Genomic DNA, 20,000 nt, shown 5'->3' on the forward strand with positions numbered 1-20,000 from the left:
GCAGCGCGACCTGGCCGAGGTGGAGACGCACACCAGGGATAATAAAGATCCTCTATACCCCGAGCATCAGCAACCCCCTCCTGTTTCCCCCCGCGCTGAGATAGTGCGACCAAGGGGGCCCCTTTTCCCACCCCCCTGCCTGACACTGTCCGCGAGGCCCGCGGAGAGAAGCGCCATCGCCGCTCCGCGTCTCATCACCAGACGGGTAGGCCCGACCCGGTCTCGGCCTCAGGCCGCCTCATTCTTGAGGGTATTTCTTTTCCTTGGTTTTGGGTATGTGTTGTCGGCGCCGTCTGTGAAGTAGAATTGTATAAGTGTTGCCGTGTGCTCGGTAGTCGGTATTAGCTCTGCACTGTGTTTTCACTTTTATATTTGCTTTTTGTGTAAATGGAATTGTGTTTTCTTTTTTTTGTGTGCTTTTGGTGGAATTGTATTTGTGTGCTTCCCGTGTGCCGCGAATAAATGTGCTTTATTGTTGAACTGTTTCCCGCTTCGCTTCATCTTTTCCTCCATTGAATCCCCATCTTGCTTCACGTAAAGGGTTGGTAGTGGGCTGAATACGCCGGATAATTAATCGAACCGTCGAGGTCGACGATAACACCGCTCGGTTATTCTGATAGTACGGAACGGGTCGCTTAAGTGGCCAGTGTCCGAAGTCGACCTGCGGCGAGGTGCGATCGCCCGGTCTACCCTCCGCGTGGGTACTTAGGTAGTTCGAATTTGGCGAGCAACCCTATCCCACGCGGGGGCTGATTGGCTCGATCGCGGTGAGACCGAAAGGTCCACCCGTGACTGGTTCCCGGCGTTAGTCCGAGAGGGTCACGACTGGATTGTCCGTCCGGTGGGCGACGTGCCGCGATTCGAGTTACGTGGCCGTCGCACGCCGGCGGGCGCGAAAACCGCAACAATATATATATATATATATATATATATATATATATATATATATATACAGCCTGGTGTTGGCGCAGTGGTTAGGGCAGCGGCTTGGGATCTAAAAGGTCCTGAGTTCAAGCGCCGTTGGGCCACTGAATTAATACACCAGGGGGTTGACTCAACCTGTCATCCTTCCGAGGTCGGCGAAATGAGTATCAGTATACTGGGCGGGTGTATACCCCGGTTAAAATAGGTGTACCATATCCCTGTGTCGTAAGAGGCGACCAGGGTTGCGTCAGGAAGGGCATCCGGCGTAAAACATGTGCCAAATCACAATGCGGATCATACGGATGATCCGCTGTGGCGACCCCTAACGGGAGCAGCCGAAAGAAGAAGAAGAAGATGTGTGTGTATATATATATATATATATATATATATATATATATATATATATATATATATATATATATATATATATATATATATATATATATATATATTGTGACAGATCTGAAAAACGTGCATTCAACATACAGGTCCCAAAAGTTAGTTGTGCCATTAAGTACATGTGACATAGGTCCCTTCCTTTTGTGTAGTGGTAAAATCAAAGGTGTGCGCTGCGATGTCCTTTTAGGTAGGTTATTAAATCTTTACATCCAACGAACATCCAACAAACCACATATCCTCCAACGAAACATCCAATGGTACCATCGCGCTTGCAGCCCTCGGTTCGCGGGCGCAACATTGCCCGAGGCGGAATTCCGACGATGGTCGAGGTACTTGCCCCACCGTCCACCTTGCTCAAACACGCGTGGAGGGGTGGCGGCTTTCTCTGGGTATGGCCGAAATCCCGCCCAGAAAAGGTGGGAACCCTGTCCAATCAAGGCGGACAGTGACATGTGCTTCATCAAGCCCCGACCCGGACGGAGGCTCTGTTGTTGCCTTTCGTTCGTTCTGAAGAGAGGGGAGAAGAGAGGAGCGCGTCTGAGGGGATTGGAGAAAAAAAAGGAGCACGTTGGTTGGGTGCGTCGTGTCATGTTGTTGGTGGTTTGTGGTTCCTTCGTGGAGTTGGCTGGTCCTTTTGCTGGCGTTCGTGGAGCCTTCGTGGGTCCCGTCCGCGACCCTGATCTCCGCCCGTGGACCCCGACTGCTCCACGCGGGTTCCTCCACGGGCACGAGCCCCACGCGTGACTGTGGGCCGAGCCGCACCACCATTGACAGGTGCTGTACCACGGAGCACCCCCTACCTCCAGCGTGCAGGTACCCCGCCAAACTGCGACCCCCAGCTCGTCTCTCCTTCTCTGCTGCGGGAGTCTTCTCTTCAATAAAATATCTGTGTGTGTGTCTGAGTGTGTGGGCCCATCTTGTAAGTAGAAAATGTGTAAGTGCTTGAATCCTTGTAAATTTTGCCTGCCTTGTATTTCCACGATAAGTCTTGCTCTGTATCCTGCTAATTGTAAATAAATTACCATTATTAGAAATGTTCCCAGTTCGTTTCTGTCCTTTCTTGCATTGGTCCAGCATGGTTCGGATCTGAGTTTTGGCCGGGTTTTTATACACGATAATCCGTACATTCCAGCCGGTACGTTTTTGGCAGGCCCGCTCGACTGCATCCGAGCCGACAATCGGTAGAGTGATCCGGTTCGGGCAAGACGTGCCGAGGGCGTGGAATCCCGGTAGTCGAAATCGAAGTTAATTCGGTAAATTGGTTCTAGACAAAAAGACCCTACGCTAAGTGGTTGAGATATTGGTGACCACGGTCGGTTAAGCGACCCGCCGGCTCGTGGAATTATCCAGAGCGACGGCCTACAATTCCGGGGAGTCCGGTGGGAGGCGACGTAATTTCCCCCACCGAGTGGCCGTTCTCACCACCGACCCCCAATAATATATATATATATATATCCTTGGATAAACATCCCTGGATGGATGTTTAAATGGGAATCCCATCTGCCAGCATTCATTGGTGGACGTTAAAGATCCCATGGTGTCCTTCATAAAGAGCAGGCAAACTATCAAAAGCACCATGAACAAATTCCAAATTCCTGATCCAGCGAATGATGCTACCCCATAGCCTTGCGCTGCATACGAATGAAGAATCTTCAGTTGCTCAACACACTTCCGGTTAAAAAACAACAATTAAAAAAACAGCGGCGCACGTGGGTTAGTCCATTTACTAATGGGGCTGTTTTGTGGATCGTACAATGAATCCTAGTGTGTATTTGCTCAGCAATATAGATTTCTATTAACATTAGGCATTTTCCAGATTGTTTTTTGTCATTCTTGTTGCATTTGTATACATGAAACGGAGATATTATTGCAGTTGACATGCTTTCTTGACCAACTTCACTGCATAATTTTGTAATAGTTTAGTCGAGTTAAACAACAACGGGAAACTCCCCCCCTCTCACCCCCCCAATTGATCACATGACTTTATTTTATTTTTTCCCCCTTGAGTTGGAATGTTCGTTCATTTTGCAGTGTGTTTAACACCACTCACAAATCGATGGGTTTTGTCAGGAAAGTGAGACTCCCCCACGACCAACACCACCACCACGACGACCACCCTCAAAAGATTGTGTTCCACCATCGGTTAAGTGGGGAGCCCTCTTTGCCTCGGGGCCCCATGTAAATTGCATGGCCCCAACACCGCCTCGAGTCGTGTGGCCTTGCCCTACTCACATCGAAACCATACTCCTGCAGAATGGCATGAACCACCACCACCAGCAAACTGTAGAACACCACTGTGGCTGAATCCTTGGGGCCCAAACCATAACCAACGATCTTCTCCACTCCACCTGCAAAACGTCCAATAAAAATCATGGAAGTAAAATTGAATAAAAACAAAAACGAACCCAAAATTTCTAAACACACGAGGAAAATCACTCTAACCAACCAGAACTCTAACCATGAATCAACAGATCAATTCCCATCAAAAAAAAAAGAAAACAACAACGTCAAGAAGTCACTTCTGAGCCCTTTGCCTCATGTTTCAAAATACTTTCACAGCAATTCAGCGAAGCTCAATAACAAGCCTACTGTAGTCAGACGGCCATCAATAAACAAGCAATTTTTGGGCCACAAAAAGAGACAGATTGTATTGTTGCCTCTGGCAACCGGTCAAGCATTCATACAAAACAAACCAAGGATGACAAACAGCATATTGATACAATCAAAAATAATTATTCATTCGTTATTTCCCAATGAGCGTCACCGTAAGCATTCGTTAACCCCAATGAGCATCGACGAGAATAGTCTGTTTAGTTCAATTCCCTGTCATCCTGCATTTTTGTGCCTCACTCTTTCTCCCATGTGTTTCATATTAAATTAAATCACCCCTGTTGGCCTTTCATCACACCTCAACATGGACGGCATGCGTGTGCGATGTCAGGCCTTGAGCATGGGTTATAAAAACATGGCGTAGCTACATGTGCTACCTTGCACTGGACAGTGTGTACTGCTTATAACCTTGCACTGCAATTGGCTCCGTCCGTCCGTCCGTCACGCTATCTCCTCCGAAACGGTTGTGCAGGAATCCATCAAACTTGGTAGTTATGATCACTACATGGCACGAAGGTGAAAGAGCAGTATCTTTTTTTTGCCCCGCCCCTGGGGCAGGGTCATAAGATCGAATACCAGGAATGCAATGACGGGCACATTTTAAGATTTTTTTTTTTTTGTAAATGAAAAGTTGTACAGTATATGCAATCGACATTGAGGGACGCATGAAATATTTAACGATTTTTTTTTTGGGGGGGGGGGTTGAACCCCGGTTCATGCACGTGGGTGGGGAGGAAGGGGGTGACTTAAGGTCACAGGGAACAAAATGGGAATTTTTGATAATGGGTCATTCCTGGTGGAAATTATCGCCATCTTTCAACGTTGCTTTCGGTGGGAAGCATGAGGATTGGTACTTGCGATGCTGCGCCATCGACTTTGCTCTAGTTACCCTCGCCGAAGGAGAAACTTTACACGTATGACCAACTATCCATGAGGAACAAAAGGTTCACACATATGATGTCTAGGTCACATGGTTTGGCAGCCATATTGGATTTACCCTAAAACTTATTTTTAAAATCTACTTCTCCAGAACGGCTGGACAGATCAAAGGAAAGACTTCACACAAATGTTCCCCAAGCCATTTGTGTACAAGTTTGTTCAGGAATAACTGAGGTCACATGGTTTGGCAGCCATATTGGATTAAAGAAAATATTAAGTAATGTTTTCTCTGGAACTGCTTAATCAATCGAGGTGAAACTTCACAATTATGATCGAGTAGTGATGGGGAATACATGTTTTAAATTTCAACTTCATCAGACATGTGGCCTGGCAGCAATAAGTATTTAATTATTTCATATGGGTTCGTTTTGATTTTTTTTTTTTTTTGAATGAGGCTCACTTGGCTGTGCCTGGTTGGGTTTCAGAGTAGAGGAGTAGCAGCTGAAATGTGAATCATATCCAGGTTCCTCCTGATGATGTCATCTTTGCTTTTTCCTTCTTTGGGTTCCTTCTGATTACTCCAATGCAGTACTGTAACTATTTGCTCTTCCATATGATTTTAAATGAATTTCTTTTAATCCAATTGAATGATAAATAATAATTTAATAATTTTTAAAAAGTCATGGGTCAGGGTCAGGTGTCCAATCAAAGTGGGGTAGCATCAAAGCGGGACGTCTTCGCATCCGGTCATCACTGCCAGCAGTTATAAAGTGGCAGTTCTAGTTATGTCTCTAATTAATTACGTAACACACAAGTACACAAAACAACAAGTTCTGGCGAGGGTCTGCAATCTCTGATTGCTCTTTTGAGTTTAACCTGTGTTGCTTTTAAAATGAGTTGTGTTTTTTGAGCCATGATCTTGACCTCCAGTGTAACCAACCCCACCTCCTTCCCCGTTAAGCCGAACACATGTGCTGAAAGAGCCACGCAGTTAAATTTGATAAAACGTGACCGCATCGTGGCAGATTTGTCTGCACATTCGCAGTTTCACAGCCGCTCTGCATCTTAGGAAGTATATTCTCTGGCGGTCTTGTATTCAGCACAACACAACACACACCTTAGCGGCATGAATACTGAAAAATCGCACATTTAACGATTATGAGCACATGTATGTGCAGTTTGAGGATTATTATGAAATTATATAATTAATCATGGAACCACAGCGAGCAGAGTTGCTCTCCAGCAGCCCAATGACCCAAAGCCGATCGACATTTTGGAAGACAGCCGCACATTGAATGGCAATTTACGACAAATTATACAACACTATTCCAAATAAGGGCCTATAACATTACAAAAACCTATAAGGAGAGTGTTCCATCAATTTTGTGGCACAATAGATAAAAAGAAACAGTCATTTACTCAAATAAACCATGTAGCATTGTGTAGTCACAATGTTATTTGGGGTGGGAATGGTGTGGTGAAGAAGGGGGGAGGGGGGGGATTCATGAACAGATATTTTGTAATTAACATTATAAAAATGCAAACTTTGACAGGGCACCAATAATTGGGGAAGTTGAGGAAAGACATCACCAGGAGGAAAAGAAACCTTCCAAAAGCTTACTTTCATCTGCCACGGTGATGTTGTACTGCAAGGCCACAAACATGGCTGATATCGCAGAAGTGGCCTGGGAAGACAGAAGATAGTATAGTGGGAGAGGTGAGTTAATCCATTAGAGATCGGTGGGAATAAAACATTTACCGACTTACAAGTGTGCGTTATCAAGCGAGTGTCCATTGGGAATACGGGAGAATACCGTGCTGGAATGCAATGGCTTCTTCCGTTTAGCATCATACCAAAAGCACAGAGCACAAAATCGAAAGAAGTCGATAGACTGCCAAAGGCCCCCTCCCCTGACTGATGGTATTTGCTAGTTCATTAATAATGATACACACACCATGTTCATGTCAACCAATCACAATCCTTTCAGACATTTTCATGCACACAAGAAATAAATGATAAAAATCACATTGAAATCGGTCAGATAATCAGATGTTCAGAGAGCCGACATGATGAAGCAGAGGTGACATGTTCACCCTTCGGCTGTCCAGTTTGACTGATTCCCAACCCGACTATAAACGGTCAGACTGATACTTAGCAGGCCAGATGTCGGATCAGAACGTCTGTTGTCCTTCGGACAGACGTTAAGCTGGGTGTCTTCGGTAGCCGGTGGACGTTAAAGACCCTGCCGTGTCTTCCATGGAGAGGAGAGTTATCACCGGCAACTTTGAACGAATCACAAGTTTCTTCCAACATCAACTCTGATCAAACATCATGGTTGGCAAAATGGTTCGTTAAAGACATGCACCAAAGACTTCCCCTCCCACCCAAACGACCCCACAATAAGGTGGGGATGACTTGAGCCATTAAAGGAGTAAGTAGCGAGTCAGCAGTTCCATAGCGAACCCAACTTGTACATTTCCACCAGATTATCTCGAAAGCAGCCAAAGTGGGGTTAAGCAATCGTCGTTATCATAGTTTTCATCCATCAGCAGCAACCTGAACTTCCTATGCGGACCGTTCGCTCTCCCTCTTAGTGTAGCAGCATAGCAAACCTGTTGTGCATTTTGTGATACAAGCACCAAATTTGGCACAAATGTACATTAATATGTTGCGAACATTTTCAGATATTGGGCCACTTGAAATTCTCTCTTTACATCCGCCATATTGGATTTCAAAATGGCCACCACTTGAAATCTACATTTGCTATTATCTCTGGACGTAATGCAGCTATTGACTTGATTCTGGTATTTAAATGTATGTTTTTGGGGGCAAGGAATCCAATGGTACCATTTTCAACTTAATATTATCTATCACAGTCTGTTATATAAAATTTTATTTGGAAATTATCGAGGCAAATATTGGATTCAACACAATACTTTGAAAAGAATGTCTTAGTTCTGTAAATGTCTTAGGTACAATACTGACATGCTACATGGTCTAGTATTTGAGGCAAGGTGTACTGGTATCTGAGGCTAGGTATATACTGGTACTGAAGATACGTGTACATAAACAGTGTCATGTTAACAAGTTCAGCATTGCCACAAGTACATGTATGTTGTTGACTCATCGTCATGTGCAGTCCCCTTCACACACAGAGGGCTGTGCACTGAAGGGCAGCCTTTATGCACTTGCAGCGCCTCACACACCCTTTCTTGCACTTGCAAGAAACCAGCTCAATGCAGCTGTGAGCTGCCTCAGTTAGCCTGGTCCAGTAAGGTGTGTACTGTCCTTCTCCAGTCCTTGACCAACCCCAGTTGGTTGGTGGAGGGAGCTCTGGTGCTGGCAGCAGTATCTGACCCCACACATGTCCACCTTGATACACTGCCCTCTTGACATCTTCCTCCAGAGCTGCCTTCTTTGGAGGGATGAGCTGCACATTGTTCTTCCTTGCGAAGAGTTTCCTCCTGGCCTTGTCAATGTCTGTGCATTTGCTGGTTCGATCATACAACAGGATCACGAACCTTTCGATGATGCGCATTGCATCGTCTGGTATGTCACGAGGTGCAGAGGACAGCAGCAGCAGCCTCAGTGAGTTCTGGCAGTACCGTCCAGACTGCCCACGCAGTCTTCTTGCCATGTCTATGAAAACTAGACACAGTGTCGCATCCAGTTAGAGCGTGGAACATTGGCAGTGCACGAGCCTTCTCTCGTCCCAATCCAGCTGCTATTTCGTGTGCTGCAAGGTATCGGAAACTCTGGCCTGTTCTGAATGCCAGCCACAGTTTGTCTTCTGGTTGCAACTCCTGTGCCAGGGACACTGCCAGCACCACAACATCGGTGTCTACAGTCCGGATGAGTATTGAATGGTGTCCATGCTGGACTGCGTGAGATGCATGCAGCAACATCCAACTGTCAGCTTCTTCATGGTTAGATGGGGCGAGTGAGGTCAGATCTGGCAGTAGTGGCTTGCTGAGCACTGCCTCTCCATCAGTAATGACGAGTTGCTTGTCCTCCTGGTCAAACCATTCCATGAGAGCTGCTGAGAGGAACCTGAACAGCTCGGTCTTGTTGCTGTCCACTCGAAGGAAGCTCTGCCAGTTTCCTGGTATGGCTGCAGCAGCCACACGTCTCCGCACACCTTGTCCCCGCTTTGCACGTGTACTCCCTTTCAGTGAATCAGCAAGGTAAGTATCCCAGACCAGATCCAGGCGTGACACTGTTTGCAGCTTCGTGGACATATATGGGATGAAGATCTGTTGTGCATACTCTTCAAAGGTCTTTGATGCAAAAGATGGCTTAAAGGGTCTAGGAAAAGGGGATTATGCATGTTTGGTATTTATGGACAATATGAATGTAATGCTACATAAAATATGCATATGAAAAACACAAATGAATGGGTCACTGTTTCCTAATGGGATATGAATTTATATTTTAGACTGTCAGTATATATATATATATATATATATATATATATATATATATATATATATATATATATATATATATATATATATATATATATATATATATATATATATATATATATATATATATATATATATATATATATATATATATATGAGCTTGTCTGAGTTGTTACTAGTGATTTAGTATAGTTTTTTTTTATATTTACAGAACTAAGACATTCTTTTCAAAGTATTGTGTTGAATCCAATATTTGCCTCGATAATTTCCAAATAAAATTATATAACAGACTGTGATAGATAATATTAAGTTGAAAATGGTACCATTGGATTCCTTGCCCCCAAAAACATACATTTAGATACCAGAATCAAGTCAATAGCTGCATTACGTCCAGAGATAATAGCAAATGTAGATTTCAAGTGGCGGCCATTTTGAAATCCAATATGGCGGACATGAAGAGATAATTTCAAGTGGCCCAATATCTGAAAATGTTCGCAACATATTAATGTACATTTCTGCCAAATTTGGTGCTTGCATCACAAAATGCACAATTCTTTTGAATATTTGGGCTAAGCCACCCCACTATCTTGAATGTAGAATTACAAAGTCAGTTGCTATACGTTGGTTGTCAATATTAAAAGGCACGTCTGATAACGATGGATGAGGAGACAGATTGAGAAGATGGGTGCCGAGTGTTCCGTAAATGCAGCGAGTCTGAAGTGATACAACAATGGATTTGCCCAATGGCGTATTGTTGCCAAGACACTGCAGACGTAATGATAATAACAATTCAGATTTATTACGCGCACATATCTATCAAGGAGGAAACACCAGAAAATAACTGTTATAACAAATTCCCACTGCCTTCTTCCCCACCCCCCTTTATCCCTGGCCCCATCTGTGAACCTGATGCCCTCCATCGTTTAGTTACTCCAGGAGCAGAGATTTCTGTTTTCAAAGGAAAAGATAACACAAGTTCCTCCAAATAGAACGATTATTATTATTATCGGTTGGGACGATGGCCCAGAGGTATGGACGTTCACTTCCAAGCTATCGAGCCTGGGTATGAATCCCAACCCAGCTATAAAATGCCATCCGGTTGTTTCACAGGCAGGACGCTTCATCAGTGCGTGTGCCGTCCGTCAGATGGACAATAGATTGGTATCCCGTCTGCCAGCATTAGTCGGTGGACGTTAAAGATCCCACGGTGTCCTTCGTGAAGTGTCGGCGAGCTATCGCCGACACCGTGAGCAGATTACAAATTCCAGCCCGATTAAATCCTGCTGGGAGGGCAATGGCAAACCCGCCAGTGCAACCCTCGTCAAGAAACTGCTTCGGCAGCACCAATGCTTTGTAACGGAGTGTGGTTCATCAGAATCATCAGGATTGTAATGTATCAAAAAACACCTCCATTAAAAATGGAATATCCAGAAGCATCTTCCAAATGAGGTTTACAAAGAAAATGTCTTTGTTTTCTTTCTTCCTCCGGCACCAAAAACTCAAGGAGGACCTGGTACAGGTAACGCACGCAGGACAAAGAGATCGAGAGACGTGTGCGCAAAAGGACATTCACAGACAATGTATACATCGCCGGTGTAGTACACATTGGATAAAAACGCAAAATGTTAGCATCGTAAGTTATGTGCTCCGTTGGGGGAACGTAATCGAACAGGCCGACTCCGATGTGAAACCCTGCCGCTCTTTTGCCACAAGACAAACAGCAAAATATGGCTTTCTGACAAGGGCCTTCAATCAAGTGCAAGAACGGCAGCCATCCTTACAGGTCAGTGGCAGAGGCACTTTGATAGGTTTTTTTTGTTGGCAAGGTCAGGCACCATACACATGCGGATGCATGCATGCACGCGGTTCACCTCCGCAAATGCACATTTTAGGCAGTGGACGTCTCTATGAATCGAGAAAGCACACGCCTTTGAGATCGATAACACTACTCGAAATTGCACGCCGCCACAAATGCTTGCTCTCCTTACTCGAGAGGTCACGAAGACATGGAGGTCGGTCTGGCTGTTCACAAGGAACACGCAAGGAACCTCGGTCACTTGGCCCATCATGTCTGCGCCGTATCCACAAACAATAGGTAACAGTGGTGGAAAGGTGAGCGGTAGACAAAGAGAGGAAAAGGAAATGGGAAAGGTAGAAGGGAATAATGGAGGGGGACTACATGTGTATCAGTCGCCACCAAATACAAGAAGAACAGGGTCTGGGTGAGCTCAGTCAAGAATGAAATCACACAGACTAAGTGTGTGCAGTCTCTGCCTATCCATTGAGTAACCGGAACCGACATGAACAGTGAGTGCTCCATGGTCATTTCCAAGGTCAGATGAGTGGCCAGCAGTCATGGTAATGATAACACGCGCTCGGTTTCCCGAGCTGACGACTCCAGGATAAAAAGCAAGAGGAAGTGTCTGTTTATGCCATCACTTCGCCTCAATCCCAAGCACTCTGCAGAACATGCCGAAAGATCAGAAGCTTCATCCACCTTCGGTGACGGAGGTAATAAACTGCTCCCGCCGCAAACATCCCACAATCCCTTGCAAAAAACATCTTGTGACATAAAGTTTGGTGTTCCCCACATCAGGAGCAGCACAAGTGTTCTTCCTTTCGGGATGTTAGTGCAAGTGGTGTACATGCTCGCCAGTACCCGTGCTGATCACGTAACGGTCCCAATTGGTGTGAACAAGGATCCCGGCATACCCGATCATAAAAATACAAATGAAACTAGAGGGGGAGCACTCGGTAGAGTGCAAAACCTCCGCCACCAATACTGCTAGGTCACTCAAGTGAACCTGATATCCTATTCATTCTATTTGACGTCAACAGTGCTCACAGAGTTATAGTTTGCAACTTTCCCTTTTACATACTCAATGCATTCGTCATAACTAGATTCCTTGAGACAGAAATTGATTTTACGTGGGTTTATCCACCTGAAGTTCCAAAATCAGCCGCAATTATAATTTTAGCATTTTTTTTGTTGGAAATCACTTATAACATTAGAAATGCAAAAAAAAAATTCGAAATTTTGTTGAAAAAAAATTAGCAATTTTTTTTTTCTCGAACAATTTTTTTTGGGGGGGGGGTTGGAAATCACTTAAAACATGTAGAAATGCAAAAAAAAAAAATTCAAATATTTTTTCAAATTGGCCGCCATTGCAGCTATATTGGATTTTGGACCAAATCCAAAATCTTATGGCATGATATTTGGACCAGACCGAACCCCCCCCCACCAAGTTTCGTCGAAATCCGTAATACTGTTCACAAACAAACAAACAAACAGGATGGGGTGAAAAGAGTAACCTCCATCCATCTTCGATGGCAGAGGTTAACAAGAAAAAGAGAAATCAGAGATTACAGACCCGAACAGAACTTCTTTTGAGTGATGTATTTTTGTAGGTTTTAGGGTAAATCCAATATGGCTACCAAACCATGTGACCTATGACATCATATGTGTGAACATTTTGTTCCTCATGGATTGGCGGTCAGTCATACGTGTAAAGTTTCACCTCGATCTGTTCAGCCAGTTGAGAGAAGATTTTTGAAGGTTATTAATTTTTTTAAACAACATGGCTGCCAAATCATGTGACCGATGGCATCATCAATTTTTTTCATGTGTACCATTTTATCCCTCGATGACCCTCAAAAATTTTCATACTGATAGGATGTAGCGTTCTACAAAAACAATTATGACGTCATAAAAAAAAAAAAATCACACTCATTCCCCATGAGGAGTACTTGATATGTGCCAAGTTTCAATTTTTTCCTTGGTGCGGTTTCAGATATAGAGGTCCAATATTTTTGTTTTTCCAATATGGCTGCCACACCACGTGACCGATGACATCATAATTATCATTAAAACATTCCACACGAGTAGTCGCACCAAGGGTGAAAATTTTGTGTCAATCAGACGAGCGGTTGTGGAGAAAAACACGAAAGTTCTGTGTGGACAAACAGACTCAAATGCAATTCCCTCACCTTTGGCGAGGGAAATAAATAACTCGACAAATGTCCAAGATGGTGATCCTCATCGTCTTCTGTCACCGAACCACGACTTGATCAATGGTGGGGTCACCAAGGTGATATAAAACAAATATATTTAATTATTTCCCTTTACCCCTCCCCCTTCCCCCAATCTTCCCTGAACTACTAACCTCCTATCCACCCCTCTACCTTAACCTCCTCTCGCTCTCCATCTTTTACACTCCTCCAGACCAATACCCTGTCACTCTCCCTTAACCTCCTCTTGCACTCTTTTACACGACACCAGACCGACACCCTCTAACTCTCCCTTAACCTCCTCTCGCACTCTTTTACGCTCCTCCAGACCGACACCCTCTCACTCTCCCTTAACCTCCTCTCGCACTCTTTTACACTCCTCCAGACCCACACCCTCTCACACTCTTATGCTCCTCCAGACCGACACCCTCTCACACTCCCTTAACCTCCTCTCGCACTCTTTTACGCTGCTCCAGACCAACACCCTCTCACTCTCCCTTAACCTCCTCTCGCACTTTTACACTCCTCCAGACCGACACCCTCCCACTCTCCCTCAACCTCCTCTCGCTCTCTTTTACGCTCCTCCAGACCGACAACCCTTGCACTCTCCCTTTTGCACTCCTCCAGACAGACACCCTTCCACTCTCCCTTTTGCACTCCTCCAGACAGACCTTTCCACTCTCCCTTAGCCCCCTCTCATTCTCTATCTTTTACACTCCTCCAGACCGACACCCTCCCTCCTCCCACGATATCCACTCTCCTTGAAACTTTTCTCTCTCCACATTTTACACTCAACCACAACCTTGTCCGTGCCCATTTCACTTCAGCCCCTACCCTGACTACCCTCCACCAACAAAGGTCCTTTCCTCCTTAACTCTGCACCGCGCCCCCTTTCTCTCACTCTGTTCCACTTACTCTCGCACGGGCCTGTGCATACGTAATAAATAGACGAGTCCGAACGCGTGTGGGATTGAAGCGATACTAAACAAAACCCACATGATTTTTTTTTTTAAACGACTCCAATGATCCAGTAACTTATTAAGCAGTAACTAACGAGGTTATAATGTACGTTATGCGGTGTTAAACAGCATGTCATTCATACGTATACAACCCGACCACAGGAGGACACCGGGGTCCACGACGCCTGTGCCACATCACATCCCCGCACTGCGAGATGACGTCGTTAAAACAGCTTGCAGGGAAGTTTTCAATGAAAGACGAGAAAGGTGAAACGTTAGTCGAGTCGAGTCGAGGAGTCGAGTCGAGGAGTCGAGTCGAGGAGTCGAGTCGAGGAGTCGAGTCGAGGAGTCGAGTCGAGGAGTCGAGTCGAGGAGTCGAGTCGAGGAGTCGAGTCGAGGAGTCGAGTCGAGGAGTCGAGTAGTCGAGTCGAAACTTCAGACGTTAAGTTGCATCGCTGGGGGAGACGTCAGGGCGCCAGCTGGCTCTGAGTCGGGAGAGTAATTATAATCAAACCACACGTTCAGACATCACAACCAACCCGAATAGGGAGACAAGCAAGCCCGCCTCGAACAGGTGCTCAAAACACCCAAACGGGTCCGGGAGAACAGCGCCGCAAGGCCTACGGACTTTCCTAACCGCTCGGTGGGGGTACCCGCGAACGCCACCCCCGACGAGCGGCCGGGCTCGAACTCACGCGAAACATGAGTCCCACAGCGATGAGCAGGGCGAGCGAGGAGAACACGTCGGCGTGGTTCTGGATGAGGTACTCGTGGCTGAACACGGGTGGATTTTTACTTTTCTTTTTTAACCCCATCACGCGAACTGCACCGTAACGACGGTCACACGTTTACCGTACGAGGGCACTGCGCATGCGCGACAAACATTCAGCCCCCCTCCCCTTTCCCTCGATACCGTTTGCTGTCCTTACTTACCAACGCGCGCATGCGCAGAAGCGCAATAGCCGCCGCAACGCAGACGTGGCTTTCGTTCGCAGACTCGCCGAGCGTCGTGGCGCTTTCCGACCAATCGGAGACCACGCACGTCACGTGGGTAAGTTCAAAACGGGGTTCAGAACGTTCCTTCCAAATTTGAACAATAAACCCGTTACTTCTTTCTTTTTTTTTGTTGTCGAGGTAATTTTATTTTTTAATGACGTGTAAAAACTATGAACTAAAGATACAAAAGGCCATTCGGCCCAACATGTCTGTTTGTATCCACGCTTGAAGAGGAACGACGTCATTCGACGGAGGAGGCAGCTATTCGACCCATCATGATCATGACTGCACTTACAACAACATCGGATTAAACGATTCCAGCAACTTAACGAGGGAATAGTCTCCAGAAATTGCACACAATCCCCCCCATCAATGCTCAAAACTACCCCAAAAAATCCTGCCAACATCCCGGTACCCCCCTACCTTCATAACTTCCAGGTACCTATCTAATTCTAATTTAAACTTATCTCCTGTCTCTGCTGTCACTACCTTTCCAGGGAGTCCATTCCATGCATTAACTACTGTCTGAGTGAAAATCCCCTGCCTCACTACCGTCTTAACTCTCCCCTTATTTACCCTCAGCTTTATGACCCCTGGTCCTATCACCGTCTACTCTGTTGAATTAATTCATCTTCACTTATTTTACCTCTACCTTCCATTATCTTAAACATCTCCATCATATCTCCTCGTAACCGCCTCCTTTCGAGTGTATAAAGTCCCGTCTCCTCATAAGGCCAGTCTAGCTCGGCCCGGAATCAATCTGGTAACCCTGCGCTGAACCCCTCTCTATGGCATCGATGTCCTTCCTGAGTTGTTTGTGACCAAATCTCACACAATATTCTAGATGCGGCCCTCACTAAATTCCTGTACAATGTTAGCACCACCTCTTTTGATTTATAAATGATCCCCCTCCGAATACAACATAAAACCTTATTTGCTTCACCTATAGATGCCTTGCATTGTCCTGTCTGCTTACCTCCTGTATCTATTACCATCCCCAGATCCAACCTCCCTCCCTCACCCCCTCCCATGTTTGACATGCTCCAAGGTTGGCCATGAGATAATATGGAGTGACACTTAATTAATGGACACATTTTAATCATTAACATCTCTTTATAATAAATAGCTGGTTTTGGGTTTTTTTCCAGGTGATGTGAAAGACTAAAGCTTTGGAAAATTGAACCCAATCATCAAAATCAAAAATGGACAAATGTTGCTTGTAACACAAAGCCCTCACCTTGACCGACGAACCTCGTCTTCATCTATTACAAACTTCATGATGAAAACGAATCGAGGCACAGGAGGAGGCCGATCTTGCGTGCAACCACATCAACACCTTCATCTATTACTCCTGTAGCGACAGCAAATTTAACTGAAACCATCAATTCACCTCTTTCAACACATTCTTGACTCATAACGAGGAGAGTCAGCCTGACATTTGAAAAAAAAAAAAACAACAACCATGTTTTGCAGCTGGGTAAGGAGCCACCAAGCAAATACGAAAGGCTGGCTCTCCATTGACCCCGTACCCACCACTCCCCAACAACAACATCCCCGTTCCCCACCACAAAGCACAACACACATTGTACTATTACCGCAATTTAATAATGCCGTGTCACAAATAGGAGGTAACCACAAAGCACAGCCCAGGTGATACAGATGACCAACTCAGGGATGTGCACTGCCCTGATGTTGCAAATGACCCACTCGCTGCATTCCAAAAACAAGAAGCCAAGCGGTCGAACCCTCGCAACTACAATAGATAAATTTACTCGTGTGACATATCGGAGTACGACGGTCGAGTGCACAGGTAGCAGACATACCTTTGCACCATCTCATTTGTGTTCGATTCACAACCTTGACGATAAACTGAAATTGGTGCTTCGCAGGCAGGGCCTCAAAAAGTAGACATGAGCATGGGTGTCCTGTCTGCTAGCATTATATTTTGCCTCTACTACCGAAGGTGGACGGAGGTTCCGCATTCACTCCTACCTGTCTGTGAGCAGGATATCTCAAAAAGTTGTGCACGGATTCGGATTAAACTTGGTGGACAGGTTGGGTGCGTGACGAGGACAAATTGGTTCGATTTTCGTAAAGATTAGAATCCAGACACGAGATTTTTCACCGTTGAAAGATCGAGCCAAAAACGATAGCTCAAAAGGTCATGGACGGATTCGGATAAAACTCGGTGGAGGGATTGGTTAGGTGACAAGAACAAGCTGATTCGATGTTGGTGAAGATCCGGATCCACCCTATGAGTGAGATACAAAAGGTAAATTGTTCAGCCTGGCAGAGGAATGCGCTCTTCCGAGTGCCGTTCTAGTAGAGGATGTTAAACATCTCATGGCGTCATTTGCGAGGCGAGTTTACAAATTACAAACTTTTACTCAAGTCAGCTTGGGTTGAACACCAGGCCCAACCAATTCATGAAAAACTCGTGCCAAAAACGTAACCCAGCCAACAACACAAGATGGGAGCAATTGGCGTTCCTGTAGTAGTACTGTAGTCACAACTTTACCATCAGATTAGAGGAGACGTCATCATCATTAATACTGATCTTTGTAGGACCGTTAGGCCGACGATTATCATTTCCATGGATGAATTTCTCACGGGACGTTTATGCATTATTGTGCGGATTTTAAAATCGACTCGGGGCAGAACAATACTTGGATTTCGGTTGCCAAAGAGCAGAGCAGAGCAGCGCAGCCCAAATTTATTAAAAGGGACAAAAACCATGAAAAACGATGCATTTTTATTGACAGAAAGGCTAAGTAATGTTTGGGACGAGCTGGGCCTATACGGCATCCAATCTAGCTTTAAATGCGGAAAAACCACATGCGAGGGGAGGGCATTCCGCAGGTTCACAATTCGATGGGGGGGGGGGGAAGGGAAGCTGAGGAGCGGAAAGTCCTTCACGCTCGCTGCTTGAAGATTTGCAGACGGTGTTCACGCCATGAAAGATTAAAAAAAACTGATTTTAGTCAAGACAGTTCTAGGTCTGCTCTTTGCTCATTGAGGACATGCTCATGACCTTTCAGTCTTCAACAGACTCCATGTTGGTCCTGTTCGTCCAGCCCCCTCCCTCTCTGCCCCTCAAGGCCACGTACATTCTCCCAGAAACCGTTACCTCGTCACCCTTCCCAATTCAAAGATTGCCATAAACCTTCATTTGTTGTGGAGCTATCTCTGCAAGCTCTTTCCTCCACAATATCGAGTCTGTACCCATAACCACCCATCAAGGTTTGTTTATTTATTTATTTCCCCAATATCCACAACTGAGCTTTACGATACCTGCAGAGACCGTTCTCATTCTTCTCCTTGTCTTGTCTTGTCTAATATCCATACTGGTTGTTCCATTTCTCCCATTTTATAGGGCAATCAACTGCCCCCTCCCCCCTCCCCATTGAGCTTCGACAGCTGTATGGGAAAAAAATTTGTCGAGCGGGTCTCATAGTGTTCAGAAAGTTGTAATGCATGACATTCTAAAACCTTTTTGCATATGCAGACATTTATTATGGAGTGAAGCAGCGTGGAGCCAGAAACATACGGATTGATATTGCCACAGGAAGTAGGACAACAGTCAAAAGACACAACGGTCACGGGAAAGTCTTTCCATCCGAAAACAGGCCGGGATGACGAGTCATCAATCGAGGATGATGTACCGGGGACCGTCCAATCACCGGCAAATTCCACAAAACCGACCATGCACATGGACAGAAGCTCGAGGACGTAACAATCCAGGTTGACCCATTTGGTTGACCCAACACTCGACTCTTGATGAGGGAAACCCAAAGCTTCATGTGTCTGCCCTTTGTCTAATCATGTCCTTGTAATCCATGAAAGAGTACATTGATATTTCATCATGTCCTTGCAATATGTGTAACAGCACATTGATATCTCCTAATGTCATCATTCACGTTGACCATTTGTACAAACTCTTCCACATGCCTCAGACCGATGTAAAAATAAAAACGTTCCATCAGAGCTCGAGCGGCTCATGTACGGTCACGGATAAACATACAAAAGACGCAAAACTCGGTGATCACAGGACAAACCATTCACATTCAAATATTTAACAAGCGTGACCAGCTCGGGGGGGGGGGGGAGGGGGGGAAGTTTGACGGGTGACAAGTTTGAGAAACTCAGCTTTCCACCAAACACTCGATTCCTCTTGAATCGAGGGAGATGCGGGCAGCTTAAGCAATTTGAGGATCTCGTGGTGACCTTGAAATTGACAGTCTATTTGTTCGTCCCCATCGCGGCAGATTGTCCGCCCCCAGGCGTTTCACAGGACAACTGAGAAAACTCCATAGTGACGTCAAACCCTTTCCTTAACCAAAGCAACACTCGTTTGTGACTGGAGATGCAACACCTTTTAACGTGCCAACTATATATATTACATATGTAAAGTGGAATAATTTTCATCAACCTCCTGACCTCCGAACACCGGGTTGAACGCAGGCCCAGACGCAGGCTCGACTCCTTTTCCCAGAGCTGGTGACGCAGGACGATGTTCACAAGACCAGGAACAAGTACTCTCGGACGACGACGCATCGGTGATGACCACGTTTATGAATGGTCATTATTTAATTGGCATCATGTATTTGCTCTCGTGACGAACAGACCACAACATAAACCGAACGAACCGAAGGATAATAAACCGATCTTGCTATCAAAAAAAAAAAATAAAGGATGGCATGGATGGAGAGTCTCAGAGCAAGCATCACACAGCATTTTCAAATGGGAATGAAATCCGCCAAAGAGCCGCGGTTATCCGCACTCGTGCATTCAAAACCTATT

At 45.4% G+C, this 20,000-nt stretch overlaps 2 protein-coding genes across 4 annotated transcripts in view; both read right to left on the bottom strand.

Annotated features, from left to right (window-relative positions):
* The window catches only part of LOC147009301 (translocating chain-associated membrane protein 1-like 1), a 42,232-nt gene extending 27,111 nt beyond the window's left edge, over positions 1-15,121 (bottom strand). For both annotated transcript variants that reach the window (XM_085862135.1, XM_085862134.1), the window contains exons 1-3: positions 14,900-15,121; positions 6,434-6,497; positions 3,556-3,671 (exon numbers count right to left, since the gene is read on the bottom strand). In XM_085862135.1, the coding sequence (XP_085718261.1) occupies positions 3,556-3,671; positions 6,434-6,497; positions 14,900-15,019 (300 nt within the window). In that variant the 5' untranslated portion in view covers positions 15,020-15,121. The remainder of the gene's footprint in view (positions 1-3,555; positions 3,672-6,433; positions 6,498-14,899) is intronic.
* Positions 15,122-16,527: 1,406 nt separating this feature from the next.
* The window catches only part of LOC147009302 (sterile alpha motif domain-containing protein 10-like), a 44,901-nt gene continuing 41,428 nt past the window's right edge, over positions 16,528-20,000 (bottom strand). The window contains exon 7 of one of the 2 annotated variants that reach the window (XM_085862176.1): positions 16,528-16,551. The gene's annotated coding sequence lies outside the window, so the exon portion shown is untranslated. The remainder of the gene's footprint in view (positions 16,552-20,000) is intronic. The other variant, XM_085862175.1, reaches the window with a different exon arrangement.

The sequence above is a fragment of the Eptatretus burgeri genome, chromosome 17 (assembly GCF_056783735.1).
Source record: "Eptatretus burgeri isolate ZD-2024b chromosome 17, Ebu_testis_v1, whole genome shotgun sequence".
NCBI classification, from domain to species: Eukaryota; Metazoa; Chordata; class Myxini; order Myxiniformes; family Myxinidae; genus Eptatretus; species Eptatretus burgeri.